Consider the following 17,895-nt stretch of genomic DNA (forward strand, 5'->3'; position numbering starts at 1 on the left):
GACCCCCCCCCCCCCCACTTTGTCACACGGCGTCACAAAGTCAGACCCCCCCCTCAAATATGACGTCACAAAGCTCTGCCCCCCCCCCCAAATAAAACATGCTTCAAATCGCTTTAAACTATTGTCATTGTAGTGCGTATTTAATGTGGCGTTGCATTCTGATGTTGTAGGAGAAAACATTTATTAGAAAGTCTATTTAAGTAGAACGTGTTGTCTATATTTATATAAAGTTGCGCATTTTGATGTGACGTCACATTTCTCAAACCTCCCCCCCTCGTCACACATCGTCACAAATGTTTGACCCCCCCCCCCCCGGTGCGTGACGTCATTTATGGACGAGCACAAACTCAGAATTAGAAGTTTGCAAGTTTATATCAGGTGGTCAACGAATCCCATCATCGCTCCGAGGAAGATAAAGCAATTACCGCTTTGTACGTATGTCGAACTTCTTTCGCACCGTACGTAGCCAACCGTGCTAATCGGAGGTGCGAGGGGAAGGACATGGGAGATATCAACAACAATTGACACGGACTTCTGCTGTATAAGGCATAAGGCATTTCGACTGCACTCCCAGGTGTGTGATCCGACAAATTGTCACAATTCAAGCTCGCGATCCGGATGCAAGAATCAATTTATTTTATTGCGATGAACGGTTGCGTTTTGAGTGACTGCAGTGGGCAGGGGGGGAGTCACACATAGAACCTGTTAAGATCCCATTGCAGGCGACAAAATATAGGCAGCGAGAAACGTCAATTGTCACACGCGATTTGACACGTACATTGAGCTCGAGAAGCAATCGATAACTGCAATGCATCATCACGCCCCTCCCTATACGATGTGCACCGATGTGTGTTTAACTCCTTTCACACCGTACGTAGCCAACCGTGCTAATCGAAGGTGCAACCGAAGGTGGTCACCGATCCAAATCTCATTTATGCGGCGAGATTATTTGCTTTGGCTCCAGCAGGAAATTGAGAAAATTCCCAGAAACTTGGTAAGAACTGCAGCACACTCGCCAGCCTGCGGGGATGTTTACAGTGTTGTCTTTTAAGTGCATTGTCGCATTTTCATCTCAACTAAACTTAACCTTCACTGCTTCGACAACTATTGCCCAGGTCCCATGAGCATCAAAACTCGAAGTTGAACTCAAGTTGCCGTTCCAGGCAGCAGTAGTTTTTTTATTAACTTGAAGGTGGTGGTGAATTCCGGCCAAAGCCCAAATCTTTGAGGCTAATTTCACTCCACTGAAATTAGCCTGAATTCCCTCCGTCAGAATTCCGGCGGAGTGGAAATAGGTAAATCGTTATAGATTTTTAGGTCAGATTGCCAATGCGTGTTGTACACCCCAGGGACGTGCGGTCAGGGGAGGCAGGGGAGGCAGAGCCTCACCCGTCATATTCCAATTAAAATAGCTGTTACGAAAAAAATCAAATAAATATTAAGATTTTTCCACGATCTGTGTTATAAATGTCATTTCTGTACGATTCCAATCATTTTTATAGTAAAAAAAAATCGCCTAATTTTCGGAGCTCCGCTGCAAATACAGGAAGAGACGAGAGGTGAGGCAGCGACGAGCTCAGCCTCCCCTCTGATTGCGCAACCCCTCAGTAACTGTATGGAGCGCGGGCAATAAGCGCGTGCCTGTTATTATCTCAGTATGTCACCAATGTAATGTTTGTAGACCCCTTCATTTCATGTCCTCGCCTTCCATACTCCAGGTAACTTATTTCACGTATGTGCATAAAAATATTTAGGCTCGCTGGTCTCGTCATGAAACTGTAATGAAAAAGCACCAGGGGAGGCAGCTATCACATCTGCCTCACTGAGGGGGATGTGTCTAACACGCCCCCTCAGTGAGGCCACGCCCCCCTCAGTAAGACTACACCCCCCTCAGTGTGTGAATCTGGCTCTGACACTCGCCAATGCCTCCTCAGCCATTGACCTCACCGCACGTCACTGGTACACCCTCCTGCACTTGATAGAGCCAAATAAATAAAGTTATGATGTGAACAATAAATTAAGAATAATAAAATTGGTTGTGAAAGCTTGTGTTAAATGTACCCTCTACTGGGATGAAATACATTACCAAATATGTTACGACAAAACATTTGATTGGAGGTGGCTGGAACATTTCATTTTAGATTTAAATTTTACATTGAATTTAAGTTATCAGCACCAGTCTTGGCATTTGACTGTAGCCGAGTCTAATTCCGAAGTGTTTCCGGAAATAGCTGTCCAACTCGGTGATTACTTGATAACTCATGGAAACATTCAATTTCTTTAGTCAACTAGAGCCTTCTTTCAACTTCAATTCTGACAGATATTAGGCTAACTCGGGCTAACTCCAGCACGCATTCTACACTGGCACATCTGAGCTGAGCCAGCACGGGGTCACTCACGGTACGGGTGGTTTTCCACAGGCAATTTGCTGTGCTGAGCAAGAACCAATCCGTGATACGCTGGCCGCACAAGACGTCCAAAGGTGGCTTGGGGCCAAGCACGACCAGGGGCAGGGCTAATGTCGCATTCATCGCGTGTGACGTCGTCAGTATACTGTGAAGCAAAGGTCGCAAACGGGTTTTGATTCCTTACCCGTACCCGGCCGCACCAGGGTCGAAAACGGGTACCCGTACCCGGCCGTACCCGTGCCCTACCCATACCCGGCCAGGTACGGGTAGGGTACGGGTATCGGGTACCTGATTGCGACCTCTGGGATGAAGCCATGTTGCAGGCGCGGGTGGGTTGATTCTAGGAACTTGAATTGTGAGAAGAGACAAGACGTTGGGAAATGAGTGACAAACAGTTACTCACCAGTGACTCACGGCCTACCTGTACCCGGCGCACCAGGGTCGCAAACGGCTACCCGTACCCGTACCCGGCCGGGTACGGATAGCCGGGTATCGGGTAGGGTACGGGTATCGGGTACCCGGTTGCGACCTCTGCTGTGAAGACATAGAATTACCCAGACACCGACATGGAACTTGACTTGCTCTTTCAATGTGACGACAGCGGCATGTCTCGGCTCCTGCAGTGGAAAAATTACCTAACGCCAACTCAGCTATGCTGGCCTGGCTCAGCAAAGCTCCGATGTGGCTCAACTGAAGCAGTGGAAAAGTGGAACGGTTGACCGTCGTCCTCTGGAAACTCGGTATATGAGCGGCAGGAGCTGACAAAACGCCTTGAGGGAATAAACATTTTTTTTTACCATTATCCACTCAAAACACATTATTTTATTTAACATGTAGTAACTACTATTGGGACAGACAGCAGCTTCATTATTAATATATGATTAAAACAGAACTGTATGTTGATGCTTTATAAAACCAAATTGTACCATGTCATTTGGGCATGTAACAATTCATGTCGCACTCTTGACCCGTTGATTTGATGAATTGTCACAATTCAGGATCGCCATTTGATTCTCTCTCATTTTTAGCGTTTCTTTTTCTTCTGCCTCATTTGTATAGGCATGTCCACTGCATTTACCTTAACATTAGAATGTAATTTGAAATGATAATTTCCATAAAGTGTGAATAATCTAATGTCACAAGCGCAACTCAATGCAAAGTACTACAAGCATCATCATCGATTCCAATCGATGTATCGTTACATGCATAGCATCACATCGCGCAAAGATGGGGCTAAAATAAAAATTACGTTTGTTACTTTCATCGCGTCTCTGTGACAATGTGAATCGTCGCGATCTCATAGCTTCTTCACCATTCCTCGTCAGACCTGGGGTCAATTACAATCACAACAGAATCGTGAGCTGAAATTACAAATATGAACACGGTAAACTCTCGATTGTCTGTGGGTGGATTGTCTGTTTTGCGGATTTACTGCCGGAAAAAAATATAGATTTATGCGCGCGGCGATATAATTACGAGCTGCTCCTCACTCTTCGAGGGCCAGTGACGCAGTGCCCACGTGACTGTAAGCACGTCGGCAAGTAAACCCATTACTTTGAGAAGCAATAAAAAGAGCAATAAAATAGAATGCACATTAAACATGTTCACCCCCATTCTACTGAGGTAAACAATACGTACGTTTTATACCCTAATTTAAATATGTTATCCGTGCTTATGCTTTATCTGGGCCAGCCCTCCCTCCCGCACCCCCCCCCCCCCCCCCCACAAAAAAAACCTACCATTATCCTGGATAATTGAGAGTTGACCGTGCTGTTCCAATTAATTTACAAAAGAAACAATGACATTGTAATACAGTAGATGCCAGGTCTGCCACCTCACACAGGTACCACGGTATTAAGTCTTCAAAGAAAACTCTCCCCGGTGAACACAAACGCGTTTGCGAGACGTGGGTTTTCACGGTGGTGCTCTGCGTGGGGCTCCGGTGTAATTTACGTTGATGGGGGGAGGGGAGCGGAGGGGGGGTGCTCTCCCAGAGAGAGGGGGGTCGTCTCGGCTCAACTCGGCGCTTCACTCACACCAGCCCCAGCTCCTCCAGCATGCTGCGAGGTTCCTCGTTCTCCTGTAGGCGCAATCACACGGTGGCGGGCGGGGGGGGGGGGGGGCAGGGGGTGGAGGGGGTAAGGGGGGTGGGTGGGGGAACAATGAGCATTGCCATTGCCGGCCAACGCGCGTGCACAATTGCCATGTTTGTGACAAATTGTACGTACGTACGTTTGCATGTTGAACTTCTTTCGCGCCGTACGTAGCCAACCGTGTGCGAGTCACAAATGATGACAAGTTATTTACCGCGTTTCGCATTCGCGTCTTTCCGGAAATAAGTACCGTTTCGCAGACTCAAGTTTATTGGAATATCGTGTGTGTGGTTTGTACTCGACCTCTTGTGTTTGTCTTTTGACGCGCGTGTGTGGGGAGGGGTGTTGTTGTATTTAGCGCACCCTGTTACAAACCGGTGACCAGAGTTCGATTGCAACCCACGGCCAACATCAGTGATATAAAATATAAAGTGTGGTAAAAATATCCATGATTGCAACGCGTGGGGTAACCTTAATCCAGCAGTGGTTTGACATGGGGCCGAAAGCTGCTGTAATGCCTAAACCGCTCCCAGGTCCTTCCCCCATGTCGACTCGGCCTCAAATGAGTACTTGGTGCGGTGTGTAAACATCAGCATTTTAAAGACAAAAGGTGGCTGGGTGTGGTGCTGGCCACCCACCCCCTTGGAATTTTTGCCTGTATTTTAGTGCAGGGGTCCCCAACCCCCGGGCTGCGGACCGATACCGGTCCGTGGCCTGTTAGGAACCGGGCCGCACAGCAGCAGAAGGTGAGAGCGGTGAGTCCGCGCGTGGCCCACCCATTGTTTTATTATTCACCACTTCCGTCCACGCCTCTTCCCCGCACTGCGCACTCGTCTCAGTCACAGTGTTGGTAAGCCCACAAGCTCTAACCCCTTAGCCAGAATGAGTAAAAAAACAAACGTCGCTGGAGAGCTTCTTTGAAAAGGGGGAAACACCCAACGATGACCCCCCCCCCCCCCCCGGTCCGTGAAAAATTTGTCTTCCACGAAACCGGTCCCTGGTGCCAAAAAGGTTGTGGGCCGCTGTTTTAGTGTGTCCGCACCTCCTGCAGTAGGTCGGCCTCCTCGATGGCTTTCAACGCCCTCTTCTTGGAGGTCTCCTGCACCTCTCCGCCCAGCAGGAACTCGTCCAGGATGAAATAGGCTTTCTCGAAATTGAAGATGATGTCCAGCTCGCACACCTGGCTCACACGGTCACCAAGCACGTCAGAGGACAATCCCACATCGACGCATCGTCCCCGGAGGTGGTCCCATGCTTCAGTAACAACATGGTGCTAAGACTAAAACGAAACGATTTTTAAATCCTTTATATTAAGTTCACGTGCTTGCTTGCTTGCTTAGGACCGTGCAAATCTTTCAGTCGTTTTTTAACCCACTTCCCGTGATCCAATCGAGCTGACATTTTCCACACAGACTCGTTGTGCCAGACAATTAATGTTCGTGAAAAAAAATTCCCAAAATTTGACACTTTTAGGCAAAAAAAATATTTTACATATATTCAAAAGAACTCATTCTTGGCTTTGGCTGAACGTCACGGTATAAGAGCCCAGAGCGTAACCCCTCCACAGGCCGTGGCGGAGTAGCGCAGTTGGTAGCGCCCTCGCTTCCCATGCCAAAGGTCGCGGGATCGATCCCCGCGTCCTCCACAGGCGAATATATTTTTAAATCCTTTATATTAAGTTCGCTGCCACGCATATAAAGGATTTATAGTGAAAAACTTTGTTTTTACGGGTTATACTTATTTTTATTTTAGCAGGTAAGGCTCACTAAGCTGTATAGTTCGTTTTGAGACGTGACCTGGCCACAAGTGATAACTCAACGAAGAGGCTTGTCATGTGGACATTTATAGAAGCATCCAAATACTATAAACGCATGTTGATTCTAAATGTGGAGGGAAAAACCGGAGGACCCGGAGAAAAATCCACACGACCACAGGGAGGAACATGCAAACTCCAAAAATACAGCATGCGTCAGGATCGGGATGAAACCCATGACCTCCTGTATACCAGGTGTGGTAGTTAACATCTCGCCACCGTGGTGCCCCGTGGTGCAACGCACATGGATGTGTGCAGGTCCTTGCGTGAATGTCCGAAAAAATGTATATTATTCGATTAAACGGTGCATTGGATCCACCAGTAAAACACAATGTGTCCCTTAGGCAACTTCCATTCTTTAAGAATTATTATTAGACAGCAGTTTTGGCCAGCAGCAAGTAACTGTGACGTCACTACGGCAGGTGTGCCGGGCTAGGTGCACTTTGAGGGCAGATGATGTGTCGACGGCTCGCTGCTGGCAGGAGGTACCAGGAAAGACCCCACGTGTCACGGTTCCACCGACTGAGAAAACTTGACAAATGCACCACACCTGCGTTCTCCACCGTAAAAATCTTTACTTACATTGGAGGAATCTTATGAGCTATGAAGCTACTTTTCACAGATGTCTGGTAAGGGTGAGTGAGCAAGTTAATAACATAAAACTGCACACAAGTGCACACCCTTTATAGCAGCGTTCTTCATTGCCAAGGCCCGCAGGCCACTGGCAGTCCCTGGTGGCCTTTAGTGCGGCCCCCGACAATACACAAGTGTGAACCCCCCCCCCCCCCCATTGTGCTGTCAAACCCAATGGTTTAAAAATGAACCCGTAAAAACAAAGTTTTTCACTCTAAATCCTTTATATGCGTGGCGGCTAGAGTCCTCTCGTCCTCTGGCTTGAGATGGCTGCCACCTATGGGTCAGATGATTGTCTGCCAGCATTAAGCAATTGGTAATTAAATATATATTTATTTTTCCCTAAACAGTGTAAAATTTTGGAAAAAAAATTTCACGAAAATGTATTGTCTCGCACAACGAGTCTGTGTGCTCGATTGGATCACGGGAAGTGGGTTAAAAAACGACCGAAAGATTTGCACGGTCGTAAGCAAGCACGCAAGCACGCAAGCAAGCAAGCAAACTTAATAAAAAGGATTTTAAAATGTGTGGCGGCCCTCACACACTGATGGTGTCTTATCGGCGAAAGTGTCCCCCCACCCCCCCTCTGCAAATCAGTGAAGAACACTGCTTTGTAGCATGCAGATGTTGCCGTATTCATCGCGTTTCAGAAAATCTATCCAGCAGTCGATGGCTCACGGCCGGGTGCAATGCCTCACGTTTCCGAAGTACTGGTCGAGCAGCTCCACGTAGCGGTGGATGAGCTCCAGCGACAGCAGTTCATTCTCGTGCGACTCGATCGCGCAGCAGAAATACAGACTCGCGTAGCTGTGCACACAGATACACGGACAAAGATCCCCCGTATAGCCTTTACCAGGCTGTTGGGGCAAGTGGGCTTCAGCGAGCACCAATTAAGGCCGGCACAGCGCACGAGGGGGTGGCGTGGCCGAAACCCCGCCCGGCCGCCTTTGTCTCCCCGGTGCTAAAGTTTATAAACCGCGAGCGAGGCAAATACGTAAAGCCGAGTTGACCTCGAAAAGGCCCAGGTCCCATTGTGATATCGCTCACCACTGATGTTATCCGTACCAATGTTGATGCGCCGTGGGGACGGGGGGGGGGGGGCTGCCTCACCGCTTGTAAACGAGCTTGAGGTCACGCCAGTCGAGGAAGTTGGAAGAGCGAGGCTTGCGCGTGAGCACCCCCTGCACCACCTCGCGCACCACCTTGCGCCGCTCGCGCTCCGCCAGCGCCACGTACCACTTCTGCAGGCGCAACTTGCCCTGCCGGCTAAACAGCAGCATAAAGCGCAACTGCACACACACATGCACAAAGAGAGATCCCCCGTATAGCCTTGACAGACTGTTGGGGCAAGTGCTGTTAGCTAGTAGCACCTATGAAGGCCGGAACGGCACACGAGGGGGTGGGTGGCCAACACCACGCCCGGCTGCCTTTGTCTCCCAAGTGGCGATGTTTACACACCGCACCAGGTACTAATTTGATCCTAAGTCGACATAGGGGAGGCCCAGGACCAGTCCAAAATATTTGCCACTATTATTGGTCAGGAGTGAGAATCGAACTCAAGTCACCGGTTTCGTTGCGTAATGCGCTAACTATTGCGCCACTGCTCCCCACACAGATGTATAATAACAGAAAGTAATATAATTATTTATGGTAATAAAACCCCTTGGTTTTAGCTTTGGGAGAGACGCCCCGAATGGCAGCTCGTCCCTCGGTAGCCACAAGGTGACCCGACACCAGCCTGCCAGTGGGCATTCTATTCTTGCGTACACATAGCAGTACAGTACGTTCCAGAGCTAAGTGTTGGCCACGCCGAGAGGGCTTCAACGACAGTTTGTGGAGTGTTGCTGTTCCTCCTCCTCCGTCAATGGAGCGCAGGCTACAGCAGAGGTCGCAAACGGGTTTTGATTCCTTACCCGTACCCGGCCGTACCAGGGTCGCAAACGGGTACTCGTACCCGTACCTGGCCGGGTACGGGTAGCCGGGTATCGGGTAGGGTATGGGTATCGGATACCCGGTTGCGAACTCTGGGCTACAGTGGGTTTCCTGTGTGGTCCACAGTTTGAGTTGCATGGACCCAATCGCACTACTGTCGCTCGCATCTCGAATTTGGCGCAGCATTGGCCGGCCGACGTTCTGATGCGGTTGATGGACACACCCCGGTGTTTGCGAGGAGGAGAAATATTAACGCCAGGAGGTGTGATATTTTAGTCTCTAATGAGGTGTTAATTCTGGAAGTCCTAGTTGTTCCACTCTGTTTTGTCAGTGTACTTCCGGGCACAAGCCGGCGTGAGTAGGTTAAACGTTGAGTTTTATAAGGGCACCACGGGGTGACCAGCCCCTCCCCACCCAGCCCCACCCCTCCCACCCCCCACCCAGCCCCACCCCACCCTGCCCACCCAGCCAGGAGGAATGTCAACGCCAGGAGGTGTGGTATTTTAGTCTCTAATGAGGTGTTAATTCCGGACGTCCAAGTTGTTCCACTCTGTTTTATCAGTGTACTTCCGGATCTGGGTGAGATTCTATGATGGTGATGGCACGGTCACAAGTGGGGGATCAGGACTTGTGGGCCCTAGTTATCCAGTAAGAGCCGATGATGAGAACTGCTTTGGGTAATCCCAATTTGAGAGATTTGCGGTGGAATTTTTCGAATTTGGCAAATTTGGACAAAAATCATGACCACCATAATCAGACTTTAGGTCTTACACTTGGTCTCTGACCTTAGGAGACCAAGTGGTCTCCAAGTCCTTGCCATACCAGGCAAGGTTAACGACCTCGCCTGGTATACAGGAGGTCGTGGGTTCGATCCCGACCCCGACGCCTGCTGTATATCTGGAGTTTGCGTGTCTCTCTCCTCGTGGTCGGGTAGATTTTTCTCCTGGTCCTCCGGTTTTTCCCTCCACGTTTGGAAACATTCTATTAAAACTAAATGTACGTAATAAGCCATCGCATTGGGCTATCATTTGTATCGCTTCTGAAAAAAATCCAAATGGCTGTGGGCCTTTCCTGGTTAAATAAAAAATATATTTTGGGTGCCACTCAGATGTCCGTCTGGGTAACTTGCCTTGCCCCACCCTGTGTATACGTGTCCCAACCCCATCACAAGCTCCTCTTCGATTGCTGGCCATGTTCCTTACGACCAACATCATCAGCGGCAGGCGATATGTAAAATGGGTCCTGGGCCACCCCCTTTCACCAACCTGCATTGACCGGTCTGGTGAAGTATAGTCAAACAACGTTCACGACGAACAGGCCATGGGGAAAACTGTATCCAGCAGTGGATTGATGAAGACCTTTACATCACTGCCAATGAATAATCATTGATATATTACGTGTGACGTTAACCCCATTAAACCAGTTCAGTCATTAAACATCGAAAGAAATGCATGTCATAAGCAAAAAGAGAATTGATAGCTTTCACCTGCCAAACATGAAGACTGGATTGAATACGAGTGTGTTCGATTCAGAATATGCCACAAATGTTTCTCCGCTACTGAAATTGTTTCGAAAAAAATGTGCCTTCCTTACCGTGTATTGCAGCGGAAAGTTTAATCATCTTTAATCTAGCAAATGTCAAGGCGAAGCCCTGCAATTCTCTGCTCACGCCACTGTTGGCAGTACGGCCCAATTAGACGGAGCTCTGGAGAACCCCTCTAGAAAGGAATTTTGGCCCAGACTTCTTGAAAGAGGTGGGCAGTAGTATGTTTTAAATCTAGATTGCAAACTCATTTCTTTATAACAGATTTTTGTGTTAAGTGTGTCGTCTTTCCCCAGCACCTTCCCACCCTCCCCACCCAGCCCCTCCCCACCCTCCCCACCCAGCCCCTCCCCACCCTCCCCACCCAGCCCCTCCCTACCCTTCCCACCCAGCCCCTCCCCACCCAGCCCCTCCCCACCCTCCCCACCCAGCCCCACCCCTCCCAATTTTTCGATGACGACGGACGGACACAATAATCCCCTGTGGGCTGGTGGAACCAGGAGGTTCCTACCAGTATAAAACCTGCCCCATTGTTTCAACTGCCGCAGCAGGACCTCTGGATTGTTTATCGAGAACAAAGGTTAATGTTGAATGCAGCTTGTTTACAAATTTTTTTTTTACATCTACAAACTATTTACAAGGTGTACGAGTGCCGCTCACAGCATGCGATTTATGAGCGTGCTTTTAATTAAATGTTCAGGTTTATTTATAATTAAATTTCTCACGTGATAATAAAGATTCAGGTGTCTCTGGAGGAATATCGCTCCGTATCGATCACCAGGCAGTATCTTTGATCGCACGCGGCACACGCCGTATGGTTTGTGCCGTTTGCAGCAACATCATCATAACTCGACTCATTCACTGTGTCACAGCGCTGAGTTATAACGACTCATTCACTGTGTCACAGCGCTGCGTTATAACTAGAGACTCATTCACTCTCACAGCGCTGAGTTATAACGAGAGACTCATTCACTGTGTTACAGCGCTGCGTTATAACGTGAGACTCATTCACTGTGTTACAGCGCTGAGTTATAAAGAGACTCATTCACTGTGTTACAGCGCTGCGTTATAACGCGAGACTCATTCACTGTGTTACAGCGCTGCGTTATAACGAGACTCATTCACTGTCACAGCGCTGAGTTATAACGACTCATTCACTGTGTTACAGCGCTGCGTTATAACGAGACTCATTCACTGTGTCACAGCGCTGAGTTATAACGAGACTCATTCACTGTGTCACAGCGCTGCGTTATAACGAGACTCATTCACTGTGTTACAGCGCTGAGTTATAACGAGACTCATTCACTGTGTTACAGCGCTGAGTTATAACGGAGACTCATTCACTGTGTTACAGCGCTGAGTTATAACTAGGACTCATTCACTGTGTTACAGCGCTGAGTTATAACGGAGACTCATTCACTGTGTTACAGCGCTGAGTTATAACGAGACTCATTCACTGTGTCACAGCGCTGAGTTATAACGAGGACTCATTCACTGTGTTACAGCGCTGAGTTATAACGAGACTCATTCACTGTGTTACAGCGCTGAGTTATAACGCGAGACTCATTCACTGTGTTACAGCGCTGAGTTATAACGCGAGACTCATTCACTGTGTCACAGCGCTGAGTTATAACGCGAGACTCATTCACTGTGTTACAGCGCTGAGTTATAACGCGAGACTCATTCACTGTGTCACAGCGCTGAGTTATAACGAGAGACTCATTCACTGTGTTACAGCGCTGCATTATAACGAGAGACTCATTCACTGTGTTACAGCGCTGAGTTATAACGAGAGACTCATTCACTGTGTTACAGCGCTGAGTTATAACGAGAGACTCATTCACTGTGTTACAGCGCTGAGTTATAACGAGAGACTCATTCACTGTGTTACAGCGCTGAGTTATAACGAGACCAATTCACTGTGTTACAGCGCTGAGTTATAACGAGAGACTCATTCACTGTGTCACAGCGCTGAGTTATAACGAGAGACCCATTCACTGTGTTACAGCGCTGAGTTATAACGAGAGACTCATTCACTGTGTCACAGCGCTGAGTTATAACGCGAGACCAATTCACTGTGTTACAGCGCTGAGTTATAACGAGACTCATTCACTGTGTTACAGCGCTGAGTTATAACGGAGACCAATTCACTGTGTTACAGCGCTGAGTTATAACGAGACTCATTCACTGTGTCACAGCGCTGAGTTATAACGCGAGACCAATTCACTGTTACAGCGCTGAGTTATAACGAGACTCATTCACTGTGTCACAGCGCTGAGTTATAACGCGAGACCAATTCACTGTTACAGCGCTGAGTTATAACGAGACTCATTCACTGTGTTACAGCGCTGAGTTATAACGAGACCAATTCACTGTGTTACAGCGCTGAGTTATAACGAGACTCATTCACTGTGTCACAGCGCTGAGTTATAACGCGAGACCAATTCACTGTTACAGCGCTGAGTTATAACGAGACTCATTCACTGTGTCACAGCGCTGAGTTATAACGCGAGACCAATTCACTGTTACAGCGCTGAGTTATAACGAGACTCATTCACTGTGTCACAGCACTGAGTTATAACGCGAGACCAATTCACTGTTACAGCGCTGAGTTATAACGAGACTCATTCACTGTGTCACAGCGCTGAGTTATAACGCGAGACCAATTCACTGTTACAGCGCTGAGTTATAACGAGACTCATTCACTGTGTCACAGCGCTGAGTTATAACGCGAGACCAATTCACTGTTACAGCGCTGAGTTATAACGAGACTCATTCACTGTGTCACAGCACTGAGTTATAACGCGAGACCAATTCACTGTTACAGCGCTGAGTTATAACGAGACTCATTCACTGTGTCACAGCGCTGAGTTATAACGCGAGACCAATTCACTGTTACAGCGCTGAGTTATAACGAGACTCATTCACTGTGTTACAGCGCTGAGTTATAACGCCGACACGTGCCGTGTTAGACACGTGTATCGTGCGTTATACCACTGGTACGCGTTACAAAAGTCGAAGATGATAATCATTAATCCACTGTTTGATGGTCTCCCCACGCGTACAGGTGTACAGCCCCTGTAAGTTATAACAACCGACAGCTCGCTCCACGTGTATCACGAACAGCAGCAGCAGCCAGGATCGATCCACTGTTCGATGAAGGCCCTTTCCCACGTACGCACGCGTGTTAGAGCGCGCTGGTGAGCGGGGTTCCAACGCGGAAGCGCGCTGCGTCAAGGCGGATTAGCGCGTCCCTCTTGGCCAGGTAAACGCAGGTGGAGTGGCAAGAACAACCTCGCTGTGGCTTCCACTCTCCCCTGCTTCTATCTCACTCTCACTCACTCACCATTGTCCCAGCTGCTCCTGCCTTTGATGCGGCTTGATGATGATGAGGCAGTAGCTGATGATGATGATGGTGGTGATGATGATGTGGTTGCTAGTGGAGGGGGAGGGCTGGCCGTGTCCGGCTGCTGTCTGAGAGAGGTTTCCGGGGAGGGCTTTGACCTTTGCGGGGGGTGGCACCAGAGGTAGGGTCCGCCCAGCAGGGGCTCACCTTCACCTGGCAGCCACAAACCTCATCATCATCATCCTCCTCCTCCTTCATCCATTCGCTCCCCTTCCTTATCCTTCTCCATCTCATCAAACCAAATTATGCTCTTTAAAATCCTTATAACCATTCTCATCACCATCTACTTCAACCGATGTGTGTGTGGCTTCGTATGAATATCATGCCATAGATTTCCATCCAATGGCAATTATAATCGATTAACGACTGTACAGAAATTCAGGGTGTCAGTCTCAACATAAGAGGCTGGCAGTGGCCACCATGAATGAGAAACAGTTACGTTTGGAACATGGAAAGTTACTCAACTCACTTAAATATGAATTCCATAAGCTGAGTAATTTTTCCTATTTAATGAAAACAAGGGTGTACATTGTTGCAGGCGCGTAACAATGCATCGATTCATGGATTACAACAAAATTCGTAACAATTGCATGTGTACGGGTCTCCGAAGTTCCTCCTCAATCAAATAAACAGCCCTGTCGTGTGATAGCTGTCAGGGGAATGCGCACCGGCTTGGTCTTTTTCTCGTAATTCCAGATCAACAACTTACACAATTTCACGTTCAGGTGGTCAAACCAGAAGACAAGCGCGTCAGCAAGAGCGGAATGCACCGCTGTGCGAAATATCATGCCATAGAATACCCCAGCCGCTCGGTCGCCTTGGTTTAGAGTAGGGGTGGGGAACATTTTTTTTTCTAGATTTGAAGCTTTCGTGACTGCAAGGATTTTAACGTAGGTAGACATATTATTTTATTATTTTTACCTACGTGACTTTACCGAAAAAACCTAAGAGTATGAACCTTTAGTCTGCCAAGGGCCATTTGGATATTTATAACATAATTCGCGGGCCATACAAAATGATCAACTTAAAAATTAGCCTGTTATATTTGGTCAAACATTTAATTAACTCACCGCTAATGCGATGGGCTGGAACTGCTTCTCTTTGGCGAGGCGTGTGATGTTAGCTGGTATTGATGATGTTGATTTAAAGCTTTCGTGACTGCAGGGATTCATATTCTTGGTTCTTTCGGTAAAGTCACGTAGAAGGGAAATAGTAAAATAATAAAAATATAAAACAATAAAATTCTCACGACGTTTCGACTGCAACACCTGATGATGATTTGCTTGTGTTGCAGTCGAAACGTCGTGAGAATTTTAGTTTTATATTTTTATCATTTTATTATTTCCCTCCCACGTGACTTTACCGAAAGAACCAAGAATATGGTATTGATGATGTTGCTACTCGCAACTGCTTTTCCAGGTTTGCTCCTAGATTTATTGAATTTCGAGTCCCACCTGCGGTTGCCTTGGTAGGGCCACACCAAATGATTTCGTGGGCCTTCTACGGCCCATGGGCCGGACGTTTCCCACCCCTGGTACTTTATAGGATTCTAAGGGAAAACGCAGAACGGCTGGAGACGCCTCACGGAGATGGGAGATGATTGGTCAGGACAAGGGGAACCGAGTGAACATTCTAGAAGAAAGACGGAGGAATGGGATGTGAAGAGGACGAGAGACTGCCGTTTTTGATGTGAACTTCCCACGAGAGTGAGAAAATCGTTTAAATAAAAACGTGCCCTTACCTGAATGTCACTTGTCTGGACTCCATTTCATATTCCCATTCGATGTGTGGCTGCGTCCACTCTGCCGTGGTGTCGGTTACACAACACCTTCCGGTGTGTTCTGTATCGGTTTAATCCTCTATATCAAACCACGCCCTCAGCTGCTTGTGGATATAATTACAAGTGATTTAATGACATGTAATCGACATCCAACCTGCAAGTCATTCTCTTAACAGAATGTACCGGTTCTGTACTTCTAGATTTGAAGTTTTCGTGACTGCAAGGATTCATCCTCTTTATTTTTTTCGGTAAAGTCACGTAGGTAAAAAATTTAAATAAATAAAATCACGACGTTTCGGGTGCAACACAAGCGTCCTTCTTCAGGTGGGGAGAACTTATGTTGTGCTTTCGCTAAGTTGTCCCCACCTGAAGAAGGGTGCTTGTGCTGCGCCCGAAACGTCGTGAGGTCAGGTCCGTCATCAACCATGTTCCATCCACTGTTGCGTGTAGGCTTCATCAAACCGCTGACAGGGCATCCGAAACGCGCCGAGTGTCTCTTAAACGATAAACTATTTTACAGGTGTTTTTGTTAGATCGCGTAAATATAAATGTGTCGTTAAACCCGCCACCACCCGACACAGCCAATTAGGTTTGTGACGTAAACAGAACGTGCCAATTCGTCACTAGTTCAGCACACCGGTGTGTTGGAGAGCAAAGCCACAACATTTGCAATCTGAGTACGACGTCGTTGGAGAGAAAATCCACAACATTTACACAACACTAGTGACGAATTGGCACGTTCTGTTTATGGGACAACCCTTACTAATTGGCTGTCGGATGTTGGCGGGTTTAACGACACACTTTATATTTATGCCATTTAACCCCCCCAAAAAACCTGTATTATGGATGATATTGGTTGCGAAAGCCTACGTGCTAAACTACAAACTATATTATTTTTTATTTTAACAGGTAAGGCCCACTGAGCTATGTAACTTTTTTTAAGAAGCGAGCTGGCCACGGACACCTATTTAGACTTGCCTTCCCATAAAATCGAATTTTTTAATTTTTTTAAACTGTCTTCTTTACTTTTCACATATTTTCTGAATGTTTATTTACTACTTACATTTCTCGTGCTATTCGTTCAGTCGTTGTCAGCCGCTGAGGTCGTGACGGGGTCTAAATTTTCATTCCTCTTGCTCTGTTGCTCCAACGTTCCCCCGTTCCGCTGGCTTGTGACCCCCCCCCCCCATTTAATTCTCTAAAACTTAATGTAAGTTTGTTTAAAGTGAGATTTATTTAAAACATAAATGAATATACAAAGGTCACAAAATGTCAGGTGTCAATTAAGCTTGGGAGTTGACGACGAAATTTGAATGTATATCTTGACTTAAAGCTTTCGTGACTGCAGGAATACATATTCTATCAGAAGACGATTGCTTGTGTTGCGATCGAAACGTCGTGATATTTTTTTTTATCTGCGTGGCTTTAGCGAAAACCCCATAGAATATATTTGAACTTACCGTATATGTTTTGTTTATCTTCCTAGACTGGTATGCAGGCGGTCGGGGGTTTGATCCCGACCCTGACGCCGGTTGCTGTATATTTGGAGTTTGCATGTCTCTCTCTCTCCCGTGGTCGCGTGGATTTTTTGTCCAATTTATACCCTCCACATTTTAGAAACATGCATTGAGATTATTTCGATTATTTTGCTGCTATAAATGTCCAAATGATAAGGCTACTTTGTTGAGCTATCATTTGTGGCCAGGTTGTTTCTGAAAAATAAGTTCAAATCTCAGTGGGCTTAGCCTGGTGGGATGGGGATGGTTAAGTTTTATTTGTATGTGTTTGGGTGATTTGTTTACCTTTCTTGTACTTTGCACTGCCATCATGTTTTTTACAGTTTGTTGTTGTAACGTTCTTAACCGCCCCCTACTGGACACCTGTAAAAAAATAGCTTTATAACTAATCGGATTCCTCCAGTATAAATACATATTCTGATGCTGATAAATTGGGGGTCACACGACATCTAGACAACCACGTACACTGATGCCTACTTTATTGAGGCCGGTACTGGCACTCAAAATAACGATTCAGTGATTGGAGCCTTTCTGCACACGAAGCTGAATTCGCTACCCAGACGCATTCCGTCCTTTGGCTGCCACTCCGTGCTGAGTCTCGACCACCGCCTGTTGTCCCTTCTGGCCATGACGTGCCCTGCCCAAGCACCCCCCTCTGCTTTTCTTCAACACTCAATAACGCATTCCTGCGGAGGGAGCTGGTACGAACGTCGGCCTGCAGGGTCAACGGCGGCGTGGTGTATTCCGCAAATATGCCCGACTGTGAGGGC

General features: G+C 47.4%; 1 protein-coding gene across 2 annotated transcripts; it reads right to left on the minus strand.

The window, feature by feature from the left end:
* Positions 1-621: 621 nt before the first annotated feature.
* LOC133352335 (AP-1 complex subunit sigma-1A-like) lies at positions 622-17,798 on the minus strand. 2 transcript variants are annotated; one of them, XM_061567927.1, is made up of 5 exons: positions 17,411-17,798; positions 8,058-8,236; positions 7,646-7,754; positions 5,544-5,681; positions 622-4,488 (listed from the first exon to the last, which is right to left on the minus strand). In XM_061567927.1, exons 1-5 carry the CDS (start codon positions 17,537-17,539, stop codon positions 4,441-4,443), a joined length of 603 nt encoding a protein of 200 aa, XP_061423911.1. In that variant the 5' UTR covers positions 17,540-17,798; the 3' UTR covers positions 622-4,440. The 2 variants fall into 2 exon arrangements, with proteins under 2 accessions (XP_061423911.1, XP_061423912.1); XM_061567928.1 differs by lacking the exon at positions 17,411-17,798 and adding an exon at positions 13,769-13,997.
* Between the last annotated feature and the right edge of the window lie 97 nt (positions 17,799-17,895).

This window comes from Lethenteron reissneri, chromosome 40, assembly GCF_015708825.2.
Source record: "Lethenteron reissneri isolate LAM-NWPU_2019-01 chromosome 40, ASM1570882v1, whole genome shotgun sequence".
NCBI classification, from domain to species: Eukaryota; Metazoa; Chordata; class Hyperoartia; order Petromyzontiformes; family Petromyzontidae; genus Lethenteron; species Lethenteron reissneri.

What these genes read in the sequence shown, in the direction of transcription:
- LOC133352335 (XM_061567927.1), bottom strand. Translation starts at nt 17,539, where the DNA reads ATGTATTTATACTGGAGGAATCCGATTAGTTATAAAGCTATTTTTTTA. An exon ending in CTCAAGCTCGTTTACAAGCG is followed by an intron (nt 7,755 to 8,057) that starts GTGAGGCAGCCC and finishes CTGTGTGCACAG; the next exon opens with CTACGCGAGTCTGTATTTCT. An exon ending in TCGACCAGTACTTCGGAAAC is followed by an intron (nt 5,682 to 7,645) that starts GTGAGGCATTGC and finishes CGTGTGAGCCAG; the next exon opens with GTGTGCGAGCTGGACATCAT.